Source organism: Narcine bancroftii, chromosome 3 (assembly GCF_036971445.1).
Source record: "Narcine bancroftii isolate sNarBan1 chromosome 3, sNarBan1.hap1, whole genome shotgun sequence".
NCBI lineage: Eukaryota > Metazoa > Chordata > Chondrichthyes > Torpediniformes > Narcinidae > Narcine > Narcine bancroftii.
In genome coordinates, this window is record NC_091471.1 from 109,294,722 (window position 1) to 109,316,466 (window position 21,745).

General features: G+C 41.5%; 1 protein-coding gene across 4 annotated transcripts in view; it reads left to right on the forward strand.

Moving 5' to 3' along the window:
• The window catches only part of LOC138757465 (BEN domain-containing protein 4), a 63,584-nt gene that overhangs the window by 22,369 nt on the left and 19,470 nt on the right, over positions 1-21,745 (forward strand). For all 4 annotated transcript variants that reach the window (XM_069924786.1, XM_069924787.1, XM_069924788.1 and 1 more), the window contains exons 2-4: positions 17,733-18,290; positions 19,738-19,829; positions 21,143-21,383. In XM_069924786.1, coding sequence (XP_069780887.1) covers positions 17,733-18,290; positions 19,738-19,829; positions 21,143-21,383 — 891 coding nt within the window. The remainder of the gene's footprint in view (positions 1-17,732; positions 18,291-19,737; positions 19,830-21,142; positions 21,384-21,745) is intronic.

Below are 21,745 nucleotides of genomic sequence, written 5' to 3' on the forward strand. Positions count from 1 at the left end.
AGGAGCTGCTGGCAAAGAAGCGAGCTGCCCACCAGGCTCACCTTACAAAGCCGTCCTGTCCAGAGAAGAAACAAGCCTTCCGTCGCACATGCAGCCATCTTCAGCGCAAACTCTGGGAGATCCAAAATGAGTGGTGGACTAGCCTCGCCAAGCGAACCCAGCTCAGCGCGGACATTGGCGACTTCAGGGGTTTCTACGAGACTCTAAAGGCTGTGTACGGCCCCTCACCCCAAGTCCAAAGCCCGCTGCGCAGCTCAGATGGCAAAGTCCTCCTCAGCGACAAGATCTCCATCCTCAACCGATGGTCAGAACACTTCCAATCTCTTTTCAGTGCCAACCGCTCAGTCCAAGAATCCGCCCTGCTCCAGTTCCCTTAACAGCCCCTAAGGCTAGAGCTGGATGAGGTCCTCACCCGGGATGAAACATATAAGGCAATTGAACAACTGAAAAGTGGCAAAGCAGCAGGTATGGATGGAATCCCCCCAGAGGTCTGGAAGGCTGGCGGCAAAACTCTGCATGTCAAACTGCATGAGTTTTTCAAGCTTTGTTGGGACCAAGGAAAACTGCCTCAGGACCTTCGTGATGCCATCATCATCACCCTGTACAAAAACAAAGGCGAGAAATCAGACTGCTCAAACTACAGGTGAATCACGCTGCTCTCCATTGCAGGCAAAATCTTCGCTAGGATTCTCCTAAATAGAATAATACCTAGTGTGGCCGAGAATATTCTCCCAGAATCACAGTGCGGCTTTCGCGCAAACAGAGTAACTACTGACATGGTCTTTGCCCTCAGACAGCTCCAAGAAAAGTGCAGAGAACAAAACAAAGGACTCTACATCACCTTTGTTGACCTCACCAAAGCCTTCGACACCGTGAGCAGGAAAGGGCTTTGGCAAATACTAGAGCGCATCGGATGCCCCCCAAAGTTCCTCAACATGGTTATCCAACTCACGAAAACCAACAAGGTCGGGTCAGATACAGCAATGAGCTCTCTGAACCCTTCTACATTAACAATGGCGTGAAGCAAGGCTGTGTTCTCGCACCAACCCTCTTTTCAATCTTCTTCAGCATGATGCTGAACCAAGCCATGAAAGACCTCAACAATGAAGACGCTGTTTACATCCGGTACCGCACGGATGGCAGTCTCTTCAATCTGAGGCACCTGCAAGCTCACACCAAGACACAAGAGAAACTTGTCCGTGAACTACTCTTTGCAGACGATGCCACTTTAGTTGCCCATTCAGAGCCAGCTCTTCAGCGCTTGACGTCCTGTTTTGCGGAAACTGCCAAAATGTTCAGCCTGGAAGTCAGCCTGAAGAAACTCACTGTTTATAAAGATATGATATCTGCATATTTGTTAGAGTGTTACACTGCCCAGCAACAATTGAGAGTCACATAAATGAATGGATTAAGTTAATCACAAAATTTATTAACAAACTAACAATAATAAAATTAACCCAGTAAACTTAACACCCGAACAGCAGCCTTAATGGGAACTTTATATGAACAACATTATTTTACAGCATATGTGGGAAAAAAACCCAGACTATTACAGTCAAGCTCAAATGCCCGGAAAAATCAATAAAATTCCCAAAAGAAAGCCACAACATCAGTCACATCAAGTCAAGTCAGTCATGGATCTGATCTCCAGGCTTGGGATTATTTGTTTCTTTGCCCACTGGACTCCTGTCACATGAAGTTCTCCTCTTGAAAGGTGATGGGAGAGGCAGTGGTCAGTCTCACACACACTCTGGGTATCAGAGTTCCCCAAACTGCTGTCAGGACAACAGTGCTGACACCCATGGACAAAGTAGCTCAGTCTTACTTTTTCCACTGAAACTACTGGGTGAGCACACTAACATACAGTTTCAGACAGCAGTGCTTGCTGAAGCTGCTGGGTGAGCATGCACAGATTGTCTGACTGCCTGCAGTCCATTCCACCGACTAACCGCTTCAAAACCAGTGTGCTGGGCTTTATAAACTGTCCAGTGCATACCTCCAGCTCTCCCCATTGATGGGGAGAGGTTAACATCTGGAGGGCCAAAGGACTTCCAGCACATGGTTCCCATGCTTTGACAGCTGTCAAAGTTCCCTAGTGGTAGCTCAGCAGTATTACAACTCCAAGCAGTTGTCAAATTGCCCGCAGTAGGCTTAGTCCTGTCCTCAGTCAAAAATAAAATTGTCCAAAGTCTATAACAATAGATACTTATAAAGGGGTTAATTGGGTTAAGACATTAATTATATTGTTAATGGTCGTTAATAAAGTTAGAAATTTGAATTGCATCTTCTGTTGTTACTGTTTTCAGGCATAACAGCATTCACTTCTCCCTATGTGTTCTAGCTTTGTTGATCAATATTTTGTGAGGGACAATATCAAAGATCTCCTGAAAACATCAACTGGTTGCCCCATGTAGTCACAACTTCAAAGTCCTCCAGTCAATTAGTCAAGCATTTTTATACATCCATGTTGACCCAAATTATTGTTTTTTTTTCTGTGTCCTGTTGTTACATCCTTCATTTTAAATTGTAATATTTTCCTTATTTATGACTGCAGGTTTTCTCTCCAGCTCCATTCTTAAATAGTAGTCATGTTTGCTCTTCTCTATGCTTCAGGAACCATTCCAGAACTTAAACATTTTGGAAGGTACAAACAAGTGTGTTTGCTATCTCTACATTGACTTACTTCAAAATTCTGTGATGTAGGTCATTGGCTCCTTTGTCTTCATCTTTTAATCTTATTAAATTCTCCACTACAGTTCCACAATTATACTTATTTCCTCATTCAAGCTTGTATTTCTACCAGTATTTTCTCTCTTCTATAAAACAGACACAAAGTAGTTGTTTAATACTTCTGCAATTTCTTTAATTCATGGTATAAATGCTTCCATTTCTGTCTGTAAGAGACCGACATGCTAGATTATAGGGATATTAAATAAACTACTTGCAGAAGCTCTTAGTTTGTTTTAGTGTGTCTTGTTATTTTCACTCTCATATTCTATTCCATTTTTTAAAATCAATTTCTTGGACCACCTTTGCAGAAGCTCTTAGTTTGTTTTAGTGTGTCTTGTTATTTTCACTCTCATATTCTATTCCATTTTTTAAAATCAATTTCTTGGACCACCTTTACAGATCCTCTCATTCCTGTTGTTTCTGGGCATTTTATGAGTCTCTTTCATTTCCCTGTCAGACACAATGGGCCAGTTTTCCAGTTGTGTTTGTGCCTTAAAGGTTATTACTGCCTGCTAGCACTGTCGGCAACACCATTCATCACTTTGCTGATAATTGTGAGTAGACGGATTGGATACCATTAAGGCAGATTAGATTTGTCCATTGTGTTGTGGACAAGATATCCCTCAGCAATTTTCTATATTGTCAGGCACATGCTAGAATTATTAACCATTTTTTGTTCCAATTATCATTCCATATTTCTATTTTCTTTCCAGCATTTTTCTTATTCATTTTTTATTTAATCCAAAGAGCAACATTAATTTTACTTATATTATGGACCACTAAAGAGGTCTGAGTAAATGTCCAAGGGTGTACAATTAGAAAAGTAGAAACATAGTTAACATTATCTGTGTCCTGAACCTTAAACGTTAAGTTAAAATAAGGCAGACTGAACCACCGATACATTTTAAAATGACTGGTTGCATCATGACCTGTTTTGGGAACTCTTTGCATTTCAGCTATAAGGTTTGTGATTAATTCTTTGCCAAAATCTTTTTGATCGTCCATAACTTCTTGCCATTGAGAATTTTTCTTTTTTCTAGATTGAAAGTGGATTTTCTTGGATTCCACCCCACATGGAATTTTGCCTGTTCTATTTAGACTCTTTGCTTATCTTTATAAGCAAAGAATGATGAAATACTTGTCATGCATATGTATTGTTTGGCTATATGTGTGTTATGTCTGCCTGCTTTTGCACTGTGTACTGGAGAATACTGTTTCATTGGGTTGTACTTGTGCAATCGGAGGCAATAAACTTGACTAGATTTGACTTATAAATTCCTCCTACCATTCATGCAACTTACATTTCAAAGTTCAAAGTTGTCAGAGTACATACATGACACCACATATGATTCTTTTTCCTGTGGGCTGGGCGGAATTTCTACCTATTGGTAGTCCAAAAAAAACTACTCAAGAAATGAAATGTTTATAAAAGAGAGACAAGTAAACAAAGAAAGAATTTAAAAAAAAACAGTGCTGTGCAGAAAATAAATATTCAATAATAAATAACGTGGAAATTTTAAATGAGTCTCTGAGTTTGTTGTTTAGGAGTCTGATGGTGGAGGGGTAGCAACTGTTCGTGAACGTGGTGGGGTGATTCTTGTGGCACCTTTAGTTTTTTCCTGATGGTGGCAGCGAGAACAGTGTGTCCTGGGTGGTGCGGATCCTTGATGATTGCCACTGCTCTCCTTGTAGATTTTCTCGATGGTGGCTGTGATGTAGTTGGCTGTATACACTACCTTTTGCATGGCTTTCCACTCAGAGCTTTGGTGCCCCCATAGCAGGCGTAATGTAGTTTGTCAGCACATTTTCCACTACACATCTGTAGAAGTTTGCCAAGGTCTCGATGTCATTTGATGTCATACCAAACCTTGGCAAACTCCTGAGGAAGTAGAGGCGCTGACGTGCTTTATTCCCGATGACATTTGTGAGTTGGGTGCAGGAAAGGTCCGCCGAGTGACTCCCAGGAATTTTTAATTTGTTCACTTTCCCTGACAGCTGTGCTTTCAAACTTAATATCTTCTGCAAAAATACATACAAAATTCTTTACTGTGTTTTGTGTATGCTGGGGTAGCATTTATAATTTGAGTTTAAAGTTTATTAACTACGACTTGGCTGATTTGGAATTACTTGTTATCTAAAAGATAACATAATTGAAATTATGATGACATCTCCATTCTTTGATCAGAGTTCCTCCATTAACAGGCAGAAGAGGATTTGAACTGCACTACCTGGATGAAGTGGCCATGATGTCAAATCCTGTTCAGATCTTGTTTATCACTGTCTATATCCTTTGAGTCTGGTTAAACCCAAGGATCTTTGCTTTGATTTTTAAACGAGTTTCTTGTTTTAGTGCTTTATACTTGGGCCTCACTTCATTCCATGTAGCTGTTGAAATTAATGCAGGGAGGATGGAATAGAAGGGGTTCCTTGAAATATGCTGAACTGGGGACAGGGGGAGCAGTTGGAGAAGTTTTGTTAGATTTGCAGGTGCAGAATATTTGTGATTTTCACAACCTCCATGTGCTATGACATTTTCATGAATGTGAGCAGGGGTAATATTTGACAGCATCAGGAACCATTGAGTGGAGGTTGATTTCAAGGTTCTGGATAATGCCCAGACAGTTGAGTTCAGCTATGTGCCATTAATTTGTACATTTTGTTGGTGATAAAATATGTTGAATGTGAGGGGGAAGGTCTGTAGTAGTTGCCCTGCTAGCTCTGCATGGATACACAAGTAGTGCCTGATGGTTCAGAAATTGTTCATTCGTGATTTGGTCTTGGCTGTGACCTTCCAATAGTGAAAATAAAAATTCAATGACTTGGCAAGAGTTGCTCCAAGGACCCAAGTGGTGATTTCCACAAAGATTTGAACATGCTATAGCTGACGATCCTCAGGTGATCCCTGCTTCGATCAATACAGCACAGAATTTGTTCGAAGAAGAAATGGAAAAATCCTCCTTCAGGAATGGTCATTTTGTAAGGCCTAGAAATGAATCCTTTGGATACTCAAGTTTGATATTTACGTCTAATTTCTTTGGTCTGTGACTTCAGAGTTCATTAGAAGCTTCCCAGGTCACCTTTGGTTTTGAACTACAAATAAATCAAAATATAGTGTGATATATTAAAACTAATTCTACATCATTAGAATATGTGTCTGATGGGGAATTATCATTTAACCATCATTTTTTGCTGTACAGTAAAGATTAGAGTTGTTTAAATTGCTAGGTTTGGTAAACAATTATTGTATCATTGAAATTAGATTGGTGCAGCAAGTATTGTTTTGTGGAGTTGTTCAAGTGAACTGGCACGGACTTGAAGGGACGACATGGCCTGTTTCCATGCTGTAAACGGTTATATGGTTATATGGTTATGATTAGTCGTACACTTTTTTTACACCTCCATGCTAACTAGCAAAATGCTATTCAATGTTCACAATGGTCATTCTGCAATTTTGGCCCTCAGTTTTTTTTTCTCTCATATTTCCTGATTGGGGATGATACTTCTGTCTTTTATCACAAGCTTTGATTCTAAACATTTTTGAAAACCACATTTAATCTCTGCACCATCATTTTCCAATACTCTGTTATCTAGGAACAGGTGCACCCCCCCCACCTCCCCATTGTATGTGCTACACTTTCAAAGATTGGTACTATTCCTGCATTTCCATCTCTACCTGGTTCCAGAACTTCCAATGTTATCACTTTTTAAATTCCAAAATATTTCTGAAGGCCTCTCCTGACTGACAGTCTTAGACATCCTGTTGGTTTACCTAATCTCCTTTTACACATAATTTTCTTTAACACTATTTTTTTTTAATATCTTTCACTTGACCTTTTGCTCTAACATTTCTTTGGAATCTTCACCTTTAACAATTGATCTTGACTCCTGGTCAGAATGTATTTACCAATCAATCTCTTGTTTCATTATTTCTAACTGCAAGATCACTGTTTGAGTTGGACTTCTTCCAAAGAAATAATCAGACTTTGGCTCCCTTTTATGTTACTAAAAAGAGATACTTATTAATCGATCTCCTTTACCTTTAAAATTGCTCCTTAATAATTTATTTCAATGTTAATCAAATTAGTTTACAATCACGATTGGTTAAGGGTTAGTTTTTGATGCCATACCCATTTCCACCACAAGCTTTGAACAATATTGGTGTTCTAATTTGAAATAGTTAAAATTGGATGAGATGACTATCAGATGGCTGCAATGATCCCATGTGGAATGACCTGAGGGATATTAGTCAGATCTTTAATGGGCATCAAAGGCACTAATCTGATCTTAATGTGGCATTAACGCTATAATGGGAATCTTCCTGAAACCAGACAGGCTGGCTGGCATAGGTAATAATAAAACACAGGGGTATACTCTAAGATTGTGTTTATGGGTGGGGTGAAATTATTTAAGCATGCTAAAGGGGCACCTGACAGTGCTTGGGTTGTTGGGGCTTTTGCTATTAATGCTGATCCACATAATGGAAGATGCGCCATCACGGCATCTGGTGGATTGCCAAATGCTGCACAAAAGATAGAAAGGATATTGTAACCTAATGCACATCATCAGGCACTTTGGATATTTCTGCATATAATCCAGAATGGTAATTATCTGAATTCGTCTGAACTGTATTTTAAATTCGTTTGTTTGATGTGCAAGGTAAAGCCACAATATTAGCTAATTGCAAAATGTCTTATTGTTTTTATGTCCCATTTTTAACACTGGCAAGCAAATAATGCAAAATGACATTTAAACAGGTTGCAAAAGGTTGCAGGTCTAATGTTATCTCATGATGGCATGGCAATTTTTATTAAGCTTTTATTCATCCCTCATCTGTATGCAAATCCAGCCTTAGTCCCAGATCTTTTATACCATATCTATTTCAATTGATGAAAGAATGTCAAACATGCCTGTACATCATCTTATGCATATTTATGAATCATGACATAAATGACAACCAATCAGTGCTGACTATACCAAATGTATAAAGCATGTGGCCAAAATACTCTACACAAAACTATTAGGTAGTGCTGTGAGCTTGGCAGTAAAAATTATCTTTTTTTGAATCAAATAATGCAGCTACAAAAGAAAGATAATTAATGACTCAAAAAGCTTCGATAAATATCTGGACTTTTAAAAATGTAGAAACAGTGAACTGGATTTTCAAGGGTGGAATTTTACTAATAATGACTTACTGGGTATTTTTAATGCATTATAATATTGAGGATTATAAAAAGCTTCTGAGCTAATTCTAGAAATAATACATTTCTGGAAGAGCTCAGCAAGTTCAGCAACATTGATGTTTTGAGTGACAACCCTTCATCAAACTGAGAGTATCAAGGGAAGATAGCCAATGTGAATAGATGAGAAGCAGGGTAAATGGGGGGGGGGGGGGGGGGAGCTGGTGGGTGATAAAGGGGAACTAGATGTAGGGGTGAGGGATGATAGGCGGATGTATCCAGGTGGGAGATGAGGATTGCTGATGGATCACAGCTGGAAATTGACAAAAGAAATGGCCAAGTGGATCCAGGTGGGAGAGGGGATCAGAAAGGTGAACCCAGGTAGAAGAAACCCTAGGTAGATAGGTATCTGGGTGATGATCAGAGGGATTCAGTGCAGGGCGATGAGTCTAGGTAATTGCAGTGGAGCATGGTACTAGGGGCATGTCCTCACTGGGCTGGTCAGACTAGCCCGCCTGATGTACCTGTAGCCCCTTCCCATAAGATCCCCTAATAAAGGCCGAGACCCCGAGTCTTTTTCCCCATATCTGCCTTGGACATGAGCCAGCAGCATGTAGAGGCTGGGTCTGGGTCTTCTTGACTCGTGCTTCGTGTCTGTGAGTGGTCATTGATCACACCACAATTTATTAAACAGAATTTTTAAGTGCCATGGACAAGTCAATCCGACTGGAGAAGCTGGAGATCGATCCAAAGGAACCAGAGGCCTCCATAAAATTTGATATGTAGCTATACTGTTTGAAGGCCTACCTGAGGCACCACAAAATCACTCGGTACGACCTGCTCCTCGCAGCTGTGGGCCACCGAGCATACCAAATAATTTGTGACTGCACTGGATACTAAGAGGCAATGGCACTACTCTGACAGCAGAATGGAGCCCCAATGAACATGATATATGCACACTTCCAGCTGGGCTCCTGATGCCAGGGCCTGGGTGATTTCATGAGGTCTATACACGAGCTGGGGGGCGAGCCTGCATGTTGTGACTGCGGTGACCTACCAGGAGGAATTCATGTATGATGGGCTAGTTGCTGGATTCCGCTCCCATCAAATACGGGAACGACTCCAGGAGAAAGGCGATTGGTCTATACAGGAAGTGGAGTAGATGGCCCGAGTGATGGAGACTGCCCAAAAGAATGTGAAGGCGTACTCAGCGGGCCATGTGGCCAACAGGTGCGAGAATGGCTGATGCTATCTTGGGACTTGGTGCCCCTGACTGCCACTGCCACTGTCGAGCACGCAAGGTGCAACTACTGCAGCCAAAGCAAACACCTGTGAACATGCTCTCTGGCCTGTAGCGAAACCTACCTGAACTGCCGGAGGAAAGGACATTATACCAGGATATGTTGCTTTAAGCCCCTCCCTGGCAGTGCTGTGTGGACCACGAACTGTGTCACCATCTTGGGCCAACCCACTTCTGCCGTCATTTCTGGTTGCCGAGAACAGAACTTCTGGACCAGGGGCGCGACAACACGAAATGACGTAACATCCAGCTTCACTTCTGACTCCACCACATGCAATCCATGGGGGTGGCCATCTTTGCGACCTCCAGGGCAGCCATCTTGACGGCAGCTGTCTCAGCGACAGCAGCAACTTGGACTGACATTAGCTGTGTGATCGATGATGGACATTGAGGTAAACGGCCACACCACTGGCTGCATGTTCGACATGGGAAGCACTGAGAGCTTCATACACCCTGGCGCAGCCTAATGTTATTCCCTGATCGTGTCTGCAGCCAAGTGCAAGGTAGCACTAGCTTCCAAATCCCTCTCTGCATAAATCTGAAGGCGCTGCACCATGACTTTAACCATGGGGGGGCCACGGAATATAAGAACTTCAAACTGCTGGTGATTCCCCACGTCTGTGCACCCATTATATTTGGGCTGGATTTCCACTGCCAGCCTAAGGGTGTGCTGATGTAGTTTGATGGGCTCCTACCCCCGACCCCTCCCCCACCATCAGTAATAACCAGTTACGGGAAGCCCCTCCCCTCCCTGAAGAGGCCCAATCACATGTCCGAATGCCGGGTTGGGCATCTGACCTGCGGCTTGGCCACCCTCAGGGTCCCTTCACCTCTGCTGTTCCAAAACTTCACCCCAGACTGCAAACCTGTTGCCACTAAGAGCAGGTGATACAGCCCTGGGTACAGGGAATTCATTAAGATGGAGGTGGAGCGGCTGCTGGAGAAGGGAATAATTGAACAGAGTAACAGTCCCTGGAGGGCACAAGTAGTGGTGGTGAAGAGTGGGGAGAAGTACCAGACAGTAATAGATGAGTCAGTCCATCAACTGATTCACCTTAGTGGATGCCTACCCTTTGCCCTGCATAGCTAATATGGTGAATGAGATCGCCAAGTATAGGGTCTTCTCTGCCATAGACTTCAAATCGGCGTATCACCGAATCCAAATCTGTCCAAAAGATTGACTGTACATGGTGTTTGAAGCCAACGGCCAACTCTACACTTTCCTATGGGTCCCATTTGGCCTCACGAATGTTCCAAAGGGAAATGGACCGCATAGTGGATGACAATGAAATAAAGGCTACGTATACATACCTGGACAATGTCACCACCTCCGGCCACGACCAGAGGAGCATGACGAGATCCTGCAGAGGTTGCTGACCACTGCAAAGGCCCTCAATCTCACATACAATAAGAAAAAGCACATGTTTACCACCAATCGGCTGGTAATCCTGGGGTATATGATGGAGCATGGTGTCATCGCCTCTGACCCTGAGCCCATGAGGTCCTTTCTGGAATTACCTCTGCCACAGAACTCCAAGGCTTTAAAAAGGTGCCTGGGGCTCTTCTCATATTATGCCCACTGGATCACCAACTATGCAGAAAAGGTCCAACCCTTGGTGAAAACCACTACCTTTCCCCTGTCGACAGAGGCCCATAAGGTTTTCAAGGGCTTTAAGGATGAGATTGCCAAGGTAGGGATGCACACCATTGATGGATCTGTCCCATTCCAAGTGGAAAGTGATGCCTCCAACTTTGCTCTGGCCAAGCAGGCAGACCAGTGGCATTTTTTTTCTTGCACCCTCCAAGGCCCCGAACACAGGCACTCTGCTATCGAGAAGGAGGCACAAGATATAGAGGAGGCTATGCGCCATTGGAGGCGCTACTTGGCTGGCAGACCATTCACCTGCTGACGGAACAGAGAGCTGTTGCTTTTATGTTTAACAATAAACAATGGGGTAAAATCAAAAATGACAAGATCATGAGATGGAGAATTGAGCTGTCCACCTACAATTATGAGATCTTGTACTGTCCGGGCAAGTTCAATGAGCCACCCGATGCCCTGTCCAGGGGAACCTGCGCTAGGATGCAAGTTGATTGCCTCCAAGGCCTCCACGATAGCCTTTGCCACCCAGGAGTCACAAGGCTCTACCTATTTATGAGGGCCCATAACCTACCCTACTCAGTGGAGGAAGTTAGGGAGCTGACTCACAATTGCCTGGTCTGTGCGGAATGCAAGCCGCAATTTTACAGACCAGAGAGCCCAACTCATCAAGGCCACTAGCCCCTTCGAACGTCTCAGCATGGACTTCAAGGGGCCCCTCCCGTTCACAAATCAGAACATCTACTTCCTGATCATGTGGACGAGTATTCATGTATCCCATTCGCCAAGCCCTGCCCCGAAATGACCACATCCACAGTCATTAAAGCCCTCCTCACAGTATTCACTCCTGTTCGGGTACCCCAGTTACATTCATAGTGACTAGGGATCCGCCTTCATGAGTGAGAAGTTGCGGTAATACTTCCTTTCCAGGGACATAGCTATGAGCTACAACCCCTGCAGGAACGGGCAGGTGGAGAAGGAGAATGGTACGATCTGGAAGCCAGTCCTTTTGGCCCTCAAGTTGAAAGGGATGCCCCATATCCCAGTGGCAAGTGGTACTTCCAGAAGCACTGCATGCAACCAGGTCCCTACTTTGCAACTAATGTAACACCACATGAAAAATTGTTATCCTTCCCGAGGAGGTAAGCTGACGACCCCAGGGCTGGTGCTTCTCCGGAAGCTTGTTAGAAAGCATATGGTGGACCCACTGGTCGAGGAAGTGCACCTTCTGCATGCAAACCCCCAGTATGCACTGGTAAGGTACCCAGACAGATGGAACAATACAGTGTTCATCTGGGACCTGGTGAAAGCCATGGCCCCAGCATGGGATGTGCACCTGATACCCTCGGGCAGCGACCAGTCAGCCCCAGGGATCAGCCTGACAAATTACATAGTGATCCAACCTCCAACATGGTCCCCAAGTGTTCCCCCCCCCCACTGTTACAAAAAGTTTCTAACACCCTACAGACCCAGTACATTTCACAGACACATTTCATTTCAGCCATCCCACACCCAGTTGGTCAAACAAGCCACCGTTCCCCTGGAACCAACAATATAGCCAGCAGTAGTTTGGAGATCTCAGCACTGAATAAAACCACTGGAGTGGCTGAACCTACGAACTATATAGATTGCAAGACCCGTGCGAAAGGACATTGCCCTGCATCACCCTGCCGGACTTCATTCAAAAAAAGGAGGAATAAATGTGGTGGAACATAGTACTGTGTCCGGGCATATCCTCAGGCAGGGTGGCCTGCTTTCTATACCTGTAGCCCCTCCCCATACGATCCCCTAATAAAGGCTGAGAGCCCTAGTCTCCTCCCTCATACCTGCCTTGAATGTGAACCAGCAGCATGTAGAGACATGCCTGGGTCTTCTGATCAATAAAGCCTTTGACTGCTTGCTTCGTATCTGTGGGTGGTCATTGATTGTGCTACAGTAATAAAGGGATGTGGAATGGAAAAGGTGAACAAAAGGAGAGGCAACCTGGGTGAGCTGAAAAGATGGGAAGGAATGATGGGAATGTGTTACCTTCTTCTGTTTCAATACTCCTCTTGCCTGCCCAACATTCTCCATCCTCCCTCACTTGTCAACTACCAGCCTCGGTCTCATCTCTCCGTTTTTCACCTTTATACTGACTAACTTTCCCCATTCTCTCAGGTCAAAATGTCAACAAACCTTTGCTGCCACAGATTTTGTTCGACCGGTACTTGCAATTTACTTTTTGCCCCAGGTTCCAGCATCTGCCATCTTGTGTGTCTTCAAAGGTCTGCTGATAATCACGTCCGGTTTGTGTATTGAACCTCGTGTAATGTATTTTGATGAAATCGAGCTTATACAATAGTACTTGCACCACTTCTTCCTTTATTCTGATCAGGTTTCCCATGGAATAGTTCCACATTATTTTCATTATCCAGAGAGCCTGTTTTCATTTGCAATTGTATGCATGGAATTATGCTTTCACAGTTGGAACTTGGTTTTATTGTAAATTGAATCACAATTAAATGACAAGCATGATTTAAAACTGTTAATACTTCCAGGGCCTAATGTTGAACAGTCTAGACTGATGGGATGGAATTTCCTTCCTGCCGTTTGTAGCTCTAATAAAATGGTGAGCATAAAATTATCCATAGCAGAAAACCTTGAAGTTCTTTTGGCTCAGTTGCTGACATTTATACCTCTAACATAAGGTTATGGTTCAAATAACTTGCCAGAATTTATTTGCAGAAACAAAAATGGTATCTACAGAATGATTTCCATATCCTCTAACTGCCTTGTGCTCTTTACTATCAATGAATTCATTTTTTAACAAATTAACTCCTTTATTTAGGGAAAAGCAGTTATTCATTATAAATATTGATGACCCACACATATGAAATATATTACTTGACCAATTAGCTTCTGAATTATGGGTCAAATCTTAAATTTAATCATGTGCTGACCCAATACACACAAATTTATGCATTAGGAGCAGGAGTAAGCTGTTCACCCCCTTGAGTCTGCTCTGCCATTTAATAAGAACTTGGCTGATTTAATTGTAACCTCAGTTCTGCATTCCTGCCCACAATCTTGCTTATCAAGATTCCTTTGTCTTAACATTCAGACTCTATATCCACTATCCTTTGACGAAGAGAGTCCCAAAGATGCATGGAATTTCAAGAAAAAGGAATCTCAGTGAAGTACGTGATGTCATGTATGTACTCTGACAATAAATCTAAAATCTGAAATCTATGTCTTAAATGGATATCCTCTTTTGAAACAGCGATCCCAAGATCATGATTCACCCACAAAAGGAAACCTCTTAATCCACTTCGTTAAGCCCCCTTTAGAATCTCTGCTGCATTTCAGTCCTTCAAATAAAACATTTAACTAAGGCCATATCTTCATGTTCAGGTTTTTATTAATAATAATCCACACATGATGGGCAGAAATAAGACAGTAGAATAAAGATTTAATTATGAGGAATTTGCTGCTATCAACTCCTACATGTCCATGGTCTTTTATTTAATGGCATGTGTACTGAGATATCCATGTGTCTTGCCTTGTGCTGTTGCACATTTAACTAGTGTAAATAAATCAAGATCCCACAGTGTAACTGAGCCTGTGACTTTAAAATTAACTGGGATTGAAGACTGCATTGGATGAAGGCCAGTTACAGCACTGTATTAAGAGTAGAAGACTAGTGACCCTCGCCCATTAAGGAAGCATTCATTCTTACCTTCTTTATTTCCAACCTTCCCTCGAGCTCAGTTACCTCCCCCTCTTTTCTGCTGCTTTGGCTAAACCATCCCTGGTTGTCAATCCTACCCAATTGAGTTCAATCTGCATTTTAAAAATGCTATTAATCTCTGTCACATTAGCCAAAGGCAAAGAAATACTGGCTTTTGAGGCAGTACAGAGAAGGTTCACCAGAGATGAGGAGCTTAGCCTTTGAGGAGAGATTGAGTCCCTTGGGACTGCACTCGTTGGAGTTCAGAAGAATGAGAAGGGATCTTATAGAAATGTATAAAATTATGAAAGGGATAGATAAAATAGATGCAGGAAAGTTATTTCCACTGGTAGGTGAGATGAAAACTGGGACGAGAACATAGCCTCAAGATTCAAGAGAGTAGATACAAGATGGAGCTGACGAGGAACTGGTTTTCCTAGAAAGTTATGAATCGGTGGAATTCTCTACACAAGGAACCAATGGAGACTGTCTCATTAAATATATTTAAGACAGTTAGTTGCATTTTTGCATAGTAAAGGAGTCAAAGTGTATAGAGAAAAGCCAGGTAGGTGGAGTTGAGTGCACAGCCAAATCAGCCATGGTCTTGTTGAATGGGCCACAGACCAGATGAACTACTCCTGCTCCTATTTCTCATGTTCTTAAAGTAACAATAAAACTGAGAAATTGGGTCAATTCAGGGATTAAAGACTGAGAGATTTCTTGGTAGATTTGAGGGAGAGCCCTAACTTGAAAAGCAATGTCAAAAATAAAGTCATTTCTCACAAACAAAAATAGAAAATATCGTTGAACAGTGGAGTTTGAAACTATTCATCTTTGATCATGAAGGAGCAGTGGACCCACATCAGTCAATTCTACTCTGCAAACAGGAAATGATAACTAAAGATAAAGAAAACTGGCCAAAATACAGTGCTCTTGGACCAGAAATAATGATGTTACAGAAATGCACTTCTGCCAATCCCTAATGTGTTTTCCTCCACTTATATTTGCTTAGTGTATGCTCCCATTTTTGTAAGCTATATGATGACAGATTTCCATTCAATTGCCTTTGAGAAATTTATAGTTCTTCACAGACAGTAAAGGGTATGAGATGTAGGTTAAGATCAAAAGTTCTGGAATGTTATGCTATGCTGTTTTTTTTACAGATCTTGGTCAACCAACAGAATATCCCCTTTAACTTACTTATTTATGTTATATTCCCAGTATCTGTAGTTGTTTTTTTTTATTTTCAGAGATTTACTTTTAAACCAGCCAATTAAGGACATAATTTCTTCAAACCAGCAGTCCTCGCTGTGACCATAAGTTAGCAGAAAAAGCAAAGCAAGCTCCCAGTGCTTCTTTGTGTTCGCCTGATTTCATTAATGTTCTGAGGAAGGATTTATAACTAAAATTTATCTTTTATCTTTACAGATAATTCTAGAAATTATTTTTCATGCAAATATATATATATCTTGTATATGTACATATATATATGCCCACACATGCGCATACGCACACACATATATCTACATCTACATCTCTCTCTCTCTCTCTTTCCCCTCCCCTCCTCCCTCCCTCACCCCCCCCCGCACCCCCGCCCACCCCTGCCACCAACACAGACACTATAATCCAAATACTCAAACTTTAGGGTCATTTACTCGAGCTGTTCAAATAAAACTTTCCCATTTTAACCACAAACTTTTATCTTGCTTTTATTCTACTTTAGTTAACATGGAATGAGATCCTTCTAGCTGTTCTCTGAGCAGTATCAGCCAGCTCAAAAGGGGCTTGCATCCAAAGCAATAAACTGCCCTGTACATGGCATTTACACTAAACTGGTAACCTCCCTCAAAACCTGTGGAACAGCTAATGGCCTCATGCCATTAGGAGTTGGAGTCAATTCAATAGGAGTCAACAGGATGTGGAGTCATTCCAGCAGGAAAAGGTGCCAATCCAAGTGTAATTAGAATCATTCCACTGAAGCGAAAGCAACACAAAGATGAGATGGAGATGTGTCCCTCAGGGATCAGAGTTCAATTATAGAAGTAACCAAATTTTTACCCCCCAGAAGGAGCTGGAGTGAACACCTGGCTACAGTTGGAACTGCACAAAGAATAACTAGTGAACTTGAGAATGTAAGAAATAAAAATGGAGTAGGCCCTTGGGACGCTCATGTCAACTCCACCATTCAATAAATTCTCAGCTGAATATTACCTCAGTGACTCTTTCCTCTACTGATCTCATGTGCATTGATTTTCTTAGTGTACAAATTTCAATTGATCTTCATCTTGAATATAAAAGTCACAGTCTCTCAACACAAAAACAACCCTTTTATTGTGAAATACATTACAGATGTGCATACAAAATGGCTTATCTACCTCTGATAGCTTGGTTACTTGTTCAAAAATAATAATTTGTTCAAAAATATAAATCTAGTTCTTGAATTAGACAGAATAGAATCTATAGGTCTTATTAAATGATGCAATCATAGTGAGTGTAGTTATTTGTGAAAATAATCTACTTACTACATCATGGCAAAGAGGATAATGCTTTAAGTTATACTGTGCGCACAATATACTGATAATAACCTGCGGATATGTATATAGGCACTAATTTTGAAAAACATCTGTATCCTGTAAGATTAATCAGAAATCAATTCTGATTAATGAAGTAATTTCTCAGGTTTAGACTGCTACAGATTTATTTGTGGTTTTTAATTAGAGATACATCACGGTAACAGGACCTTCCGGCCCATGATCCACATCCACATCACCCAAATAAACCCACGTGACCAATGAACCTACTAACCCCGTGCATCTTTGGAATGTGAAAGGAAACCAGAGCACCCAGAGGAAACCCACACAGATATGGGAAGAGCGTACAAACTCCTTACAGATAATGCCGGATTCGGATCTGGGTCTCTGGCACTGTAATAGCATTGTGTTGTTTTAACCAGAATTATCTTAGTAGATGATATCATGCTGGATGGGATTGTGGAGGGTGGGATTTTACAGTGTCTTTTCTGTCAGTTGGGAAGAGGCATCAATGACTGGCCCACACCACCGAACTTTGCTATTTTACAGTCAAGAATAACAGGAGCTACGTAAAGACAGTTGATCAAGAGGACAAAATGTTAGGTTGGGGAGCAGATGTGGTGACTGATTGGGAGCATCTTTTCTTGGTAACTTGTAAAGCATTGTGTATTTATCTGTTCTATTACAGAGAGTCGCCTAATTCTTGATGCCTTTGCACAGCAATGCAGCCGAGTTCTTACAGTATTGAAAGACAATGGAAAACTCCTCGAGACCAACCATCCTCAAGTTGTTTCATGTGTAAAAAGGGAGAATGGATGTTACGATGATCACACAGGACACTGTCAGCTTATCAGAGGTGGCCCAGTGCAGCCACAGACAGTGGGCAACCCAGAGATGGAACTGGAGTATGTGCAGAAAAGACATCAAACATCAGCTTTGTTGCGTGTGTTCACTGATTCCCTGCAAAGTTATCTCCTTGCTGGGGCTCGGCCTTCACAGAGCAACATAGAAATAAGCGAGTGCAGTCACACGACTGAAATGGAGCCACTCTCCACATCCCCTACACACACGCTGGGAGGGTGGACATCCCCAGCAACATCAGAATCCCACGTACATCCATCATCCACGTTTCCTGAGGAGGAGGAAGATAATGGATACTGTCAGAGGTGTCAAGAGTTGGAGCAGGAAGTAGTTTTACTCCAACAGGAAAATGAGGAGCTGAGGAAAACCTTGGATAGCATTCCAGGTGTGAAAATCTTAAGCCTGTTATTCTAATACTGTTCTGTTATCACAATTGCTCTAAGTGGAAATTGCATATTGAAATTAATCTTCTTAAATCACAACTTTAGTTCTCACATTTATTTAAACTTACAGGATTGCTTTTTTTCTTGAATAGAAACACAAAATCCAATGGTTGAATGACTGCAGTGTGGTCAAACATACCCTTTTACCTCTTGTGCTCTGAACATAACCATTAATTTGTTGATAAGATGAAATCAGTATGATTTCTGATTTCTCCTCTCCTTCTCGCAAAGGAGATTGGATCCCTGGAGTTGTCAGCCCATGCCAGGTGGTGGAGGCCAGATCATTTAGTAACATTAAAGGTGGAGATAGATAAATATTTGACAGATAAAGGAGTTGAAGGTTATAGATAACAGAAAAGGTTTTGAGGCCTGGGAAGGTCTGCAACAATCACATTGAATGGCGGGGCAGACCTGAGGAGCCAATTGGTCTCTCACTTCTCCTGTTTGTTTCTTCTAAGCACTAAGCCATGATTTGAATGATTGAGCAGACTCGATGGGTCAAATGGCCTAATTCTACTCCTGTGGTCTAAGTAGTCAATGGTAAACCTTGACAAAACACTATTTGCTGATTGGACTCTGCTAAATCCAGCAAAAGTACATTTGATCAACCTCTGATGTTAATTCATTTGTAAATTTTGTATAGTACAATACATGCAAGTGTCACCATTTACAATGTAAGACAATATTATGCTATTTAGTTTCAAAATTTCCATTTTATCAGCATGACATCAACGTTTACTTCACAGATGTTCCGTGGGCAATAGCTCTAAGGCATTTTTATGCAGTGATGGGAGGTTATGTAGACAGATGTTTCTTTGATAGTGTAAGGTAAAACATCATGAGATGGGAATGTGTAAGGAGTTACCCTGTGCAGGGCTGTAACAAGATGTGAATGCATCCTTGTACTTACAAGATAAGAGAGACATTGATGGATTGAGAGGCAGGAAGCTAGCAGGGAAAGGATAGCAACAGTTTTAGTCATTGGACAAGTAATGATATGATGATGTTCTAAGCACGTATCCAAGGGTATAAAAAATCATCATTTTGCTGATAACGGCAGAATGCATTCTCCGACTAACATTGTTAGTCGCAAGTGTTACAATCCGGTAATAAAGAACAAAGAACCCTGATTTCGACTCAGTCTGGTGTTTGTCTCACTCATTCATGAACAAAGCAGACCTAACAATTGTCAAGTCTTTTTTGGAACTTACTCTCGGAGTGAGGAAATGTATATGGGTATCATCTTACAATTATTTTAAGTAGATGATCCATTGAATAACCTTTTTAAGAATTTTCCTATAGCTGAATAATGAATAAAGAGATTTATTCTGTTATTTTTTTCCCATGATTGAATTTGGTGATTATTTGAAATGATTTTCTTCCATACAGTACCCTGCCAGACTGTCCTTGATTATTACAAGACTGTCCTTCAACATCACAACCAATTTGTCCAACCAGTCTCAGAGGAGCAGCCGTCAGAGGCAAGTACTTTTCAATGGAAGAGCACCTTCACAATCAGTTCTTTTGAATTTGAGAGATTCATATGAGTATGAGAGTTTATTGTCATATATAGAAGTACAGTGTACAGATGCACCACAGTTCTTGCTTGTTGCTGCTACACAGGTCCATATGATTCTATTTTAAAGTCAATCAATTTCACTCTGAAATGTTACTGCTGTACACAACTACTTCACTGCTGAGATCTCCAGTGTTCCTGCTCTATTTAAAATTTCCAGCATTTGCAGTTTAAAAAAAAATTTAGTCTACTTTTTTCAACATTACCGCATGATTAGAGTTTCCTTTCTGTTGGTCTTCTTGCTTGTTTTTTTTTTTAACCCTTAGCACTAGTTAACTCTTTGCTAGCTTTCAGTATCTTAGCAGATAGTACACCCAGGATTTCAAAATTTTGTTTGTAATTTAAATTATGCTTAAGGATAGAATATTTCTCAGATATAATTCTAATGACTGATGAGTATAGCATTTGGAAATAATGGTTTATGTTTCTGAAGATTTTAGGGTTAGGATAATGGTTTATTTTTTGGATCAATTCCTTGCATGCTTTCATAATTTTTAAAAATATGTTATACAATTTAGCAATTAGTGTGAGAAATCGAATATCTAAGGTTCTTCAAGTTCAGCATCATGCTTGTTGATCTCCTAAGGACCGTATCCATGATCCCTCCAACACCTCCCAAGCAAGGGGAACAGAACTGAACACAGTATTGAATTGTTTGTTGTCATGTGTACTGAGATTCAGTTAAGAACTGAGCACTGAACATTAGAAACACACTGACCATCATTCTGTACTTGGAATGGTATCCTGTGATTCCAAGGTAATGCAAGGATTAAAACAACAGTGCAGGGAATAGTATACAATAAAACAACAGTGCAGGATATAATGTCACACAAGACAACAATGCATGGTATAGTATTAAAGAGGAAAATAGTTAAACAATTTAAGTCATCACCTTTAATTAATGAAGGGTCCTTTCAAGAATCTGATAACAGCAGGAAATAAACTGTTCTTGAATCTGGAATATGGATCATTTCCTGAATTGAGAGCAGACCAAATTGATTTATTAATACATCACATCTTGAGTGATCCTCCTCAGTACAATCTGTCCTTCTGAGATTCTTTGAGTAAGCTTAATAACTTTATAAAGCTCTCAAAGACTCTTGCAGCCTGATGTTACTGAGTAAAGGACAGCATGGTTTTAAATGTAGTACTTATTTCCCATGTTTAACACTGACATTATTATCACGATTTCAAATGTTTCTTATCTTCAATTTTCAGGGAAACAAACAATTGTTGACCAACTATCCTGTATATATCACCAGTAAACAATGGGATGAGGCTGTCAGCTCATCCAAAAAGGATGGCCGTCGACTACTCCGTTACCTCATTAGATTTGTGTTCACAACAGATGAATTGAAGTATTCTTGTGGCCTGGGAAAAAGGAAACGATCAATGCCACTTGGGGAGCCAGGACCCGAGCGCCGTCCTCTCGACCCAGTCAAAGTAACCTGCCTCCGAGGTATGAATCAAAGTTACCATATCCACTGTAAAGGATGGTGCAATAGACTTGGCATTGTGCACACTGTGAGCACAAGGGTCTCTCTTCTTGTCCCATAGGCTCAGAATAGAGAAAGAATTCAGGCAAGCCTACAGATTGTGGGTCAAGATTGTGATTAAGGTCACGATTAAAGAAGGCCGATTAGCTGCTGGGAAGGGATGCAGTCATAATGAGATTGGGGACGGATGTTGGGGGCTGAAGGAGATTAGCAACAAGGGGAGAGTAGAGCGCTTGAAGGAAGCCGAGTTATTGGTAGCTCCAAGCATTGAATTCTGTGGGCTGGGACCTTTTCAAGGCTTGCTTCTACATGAGAAGTGCAGGTC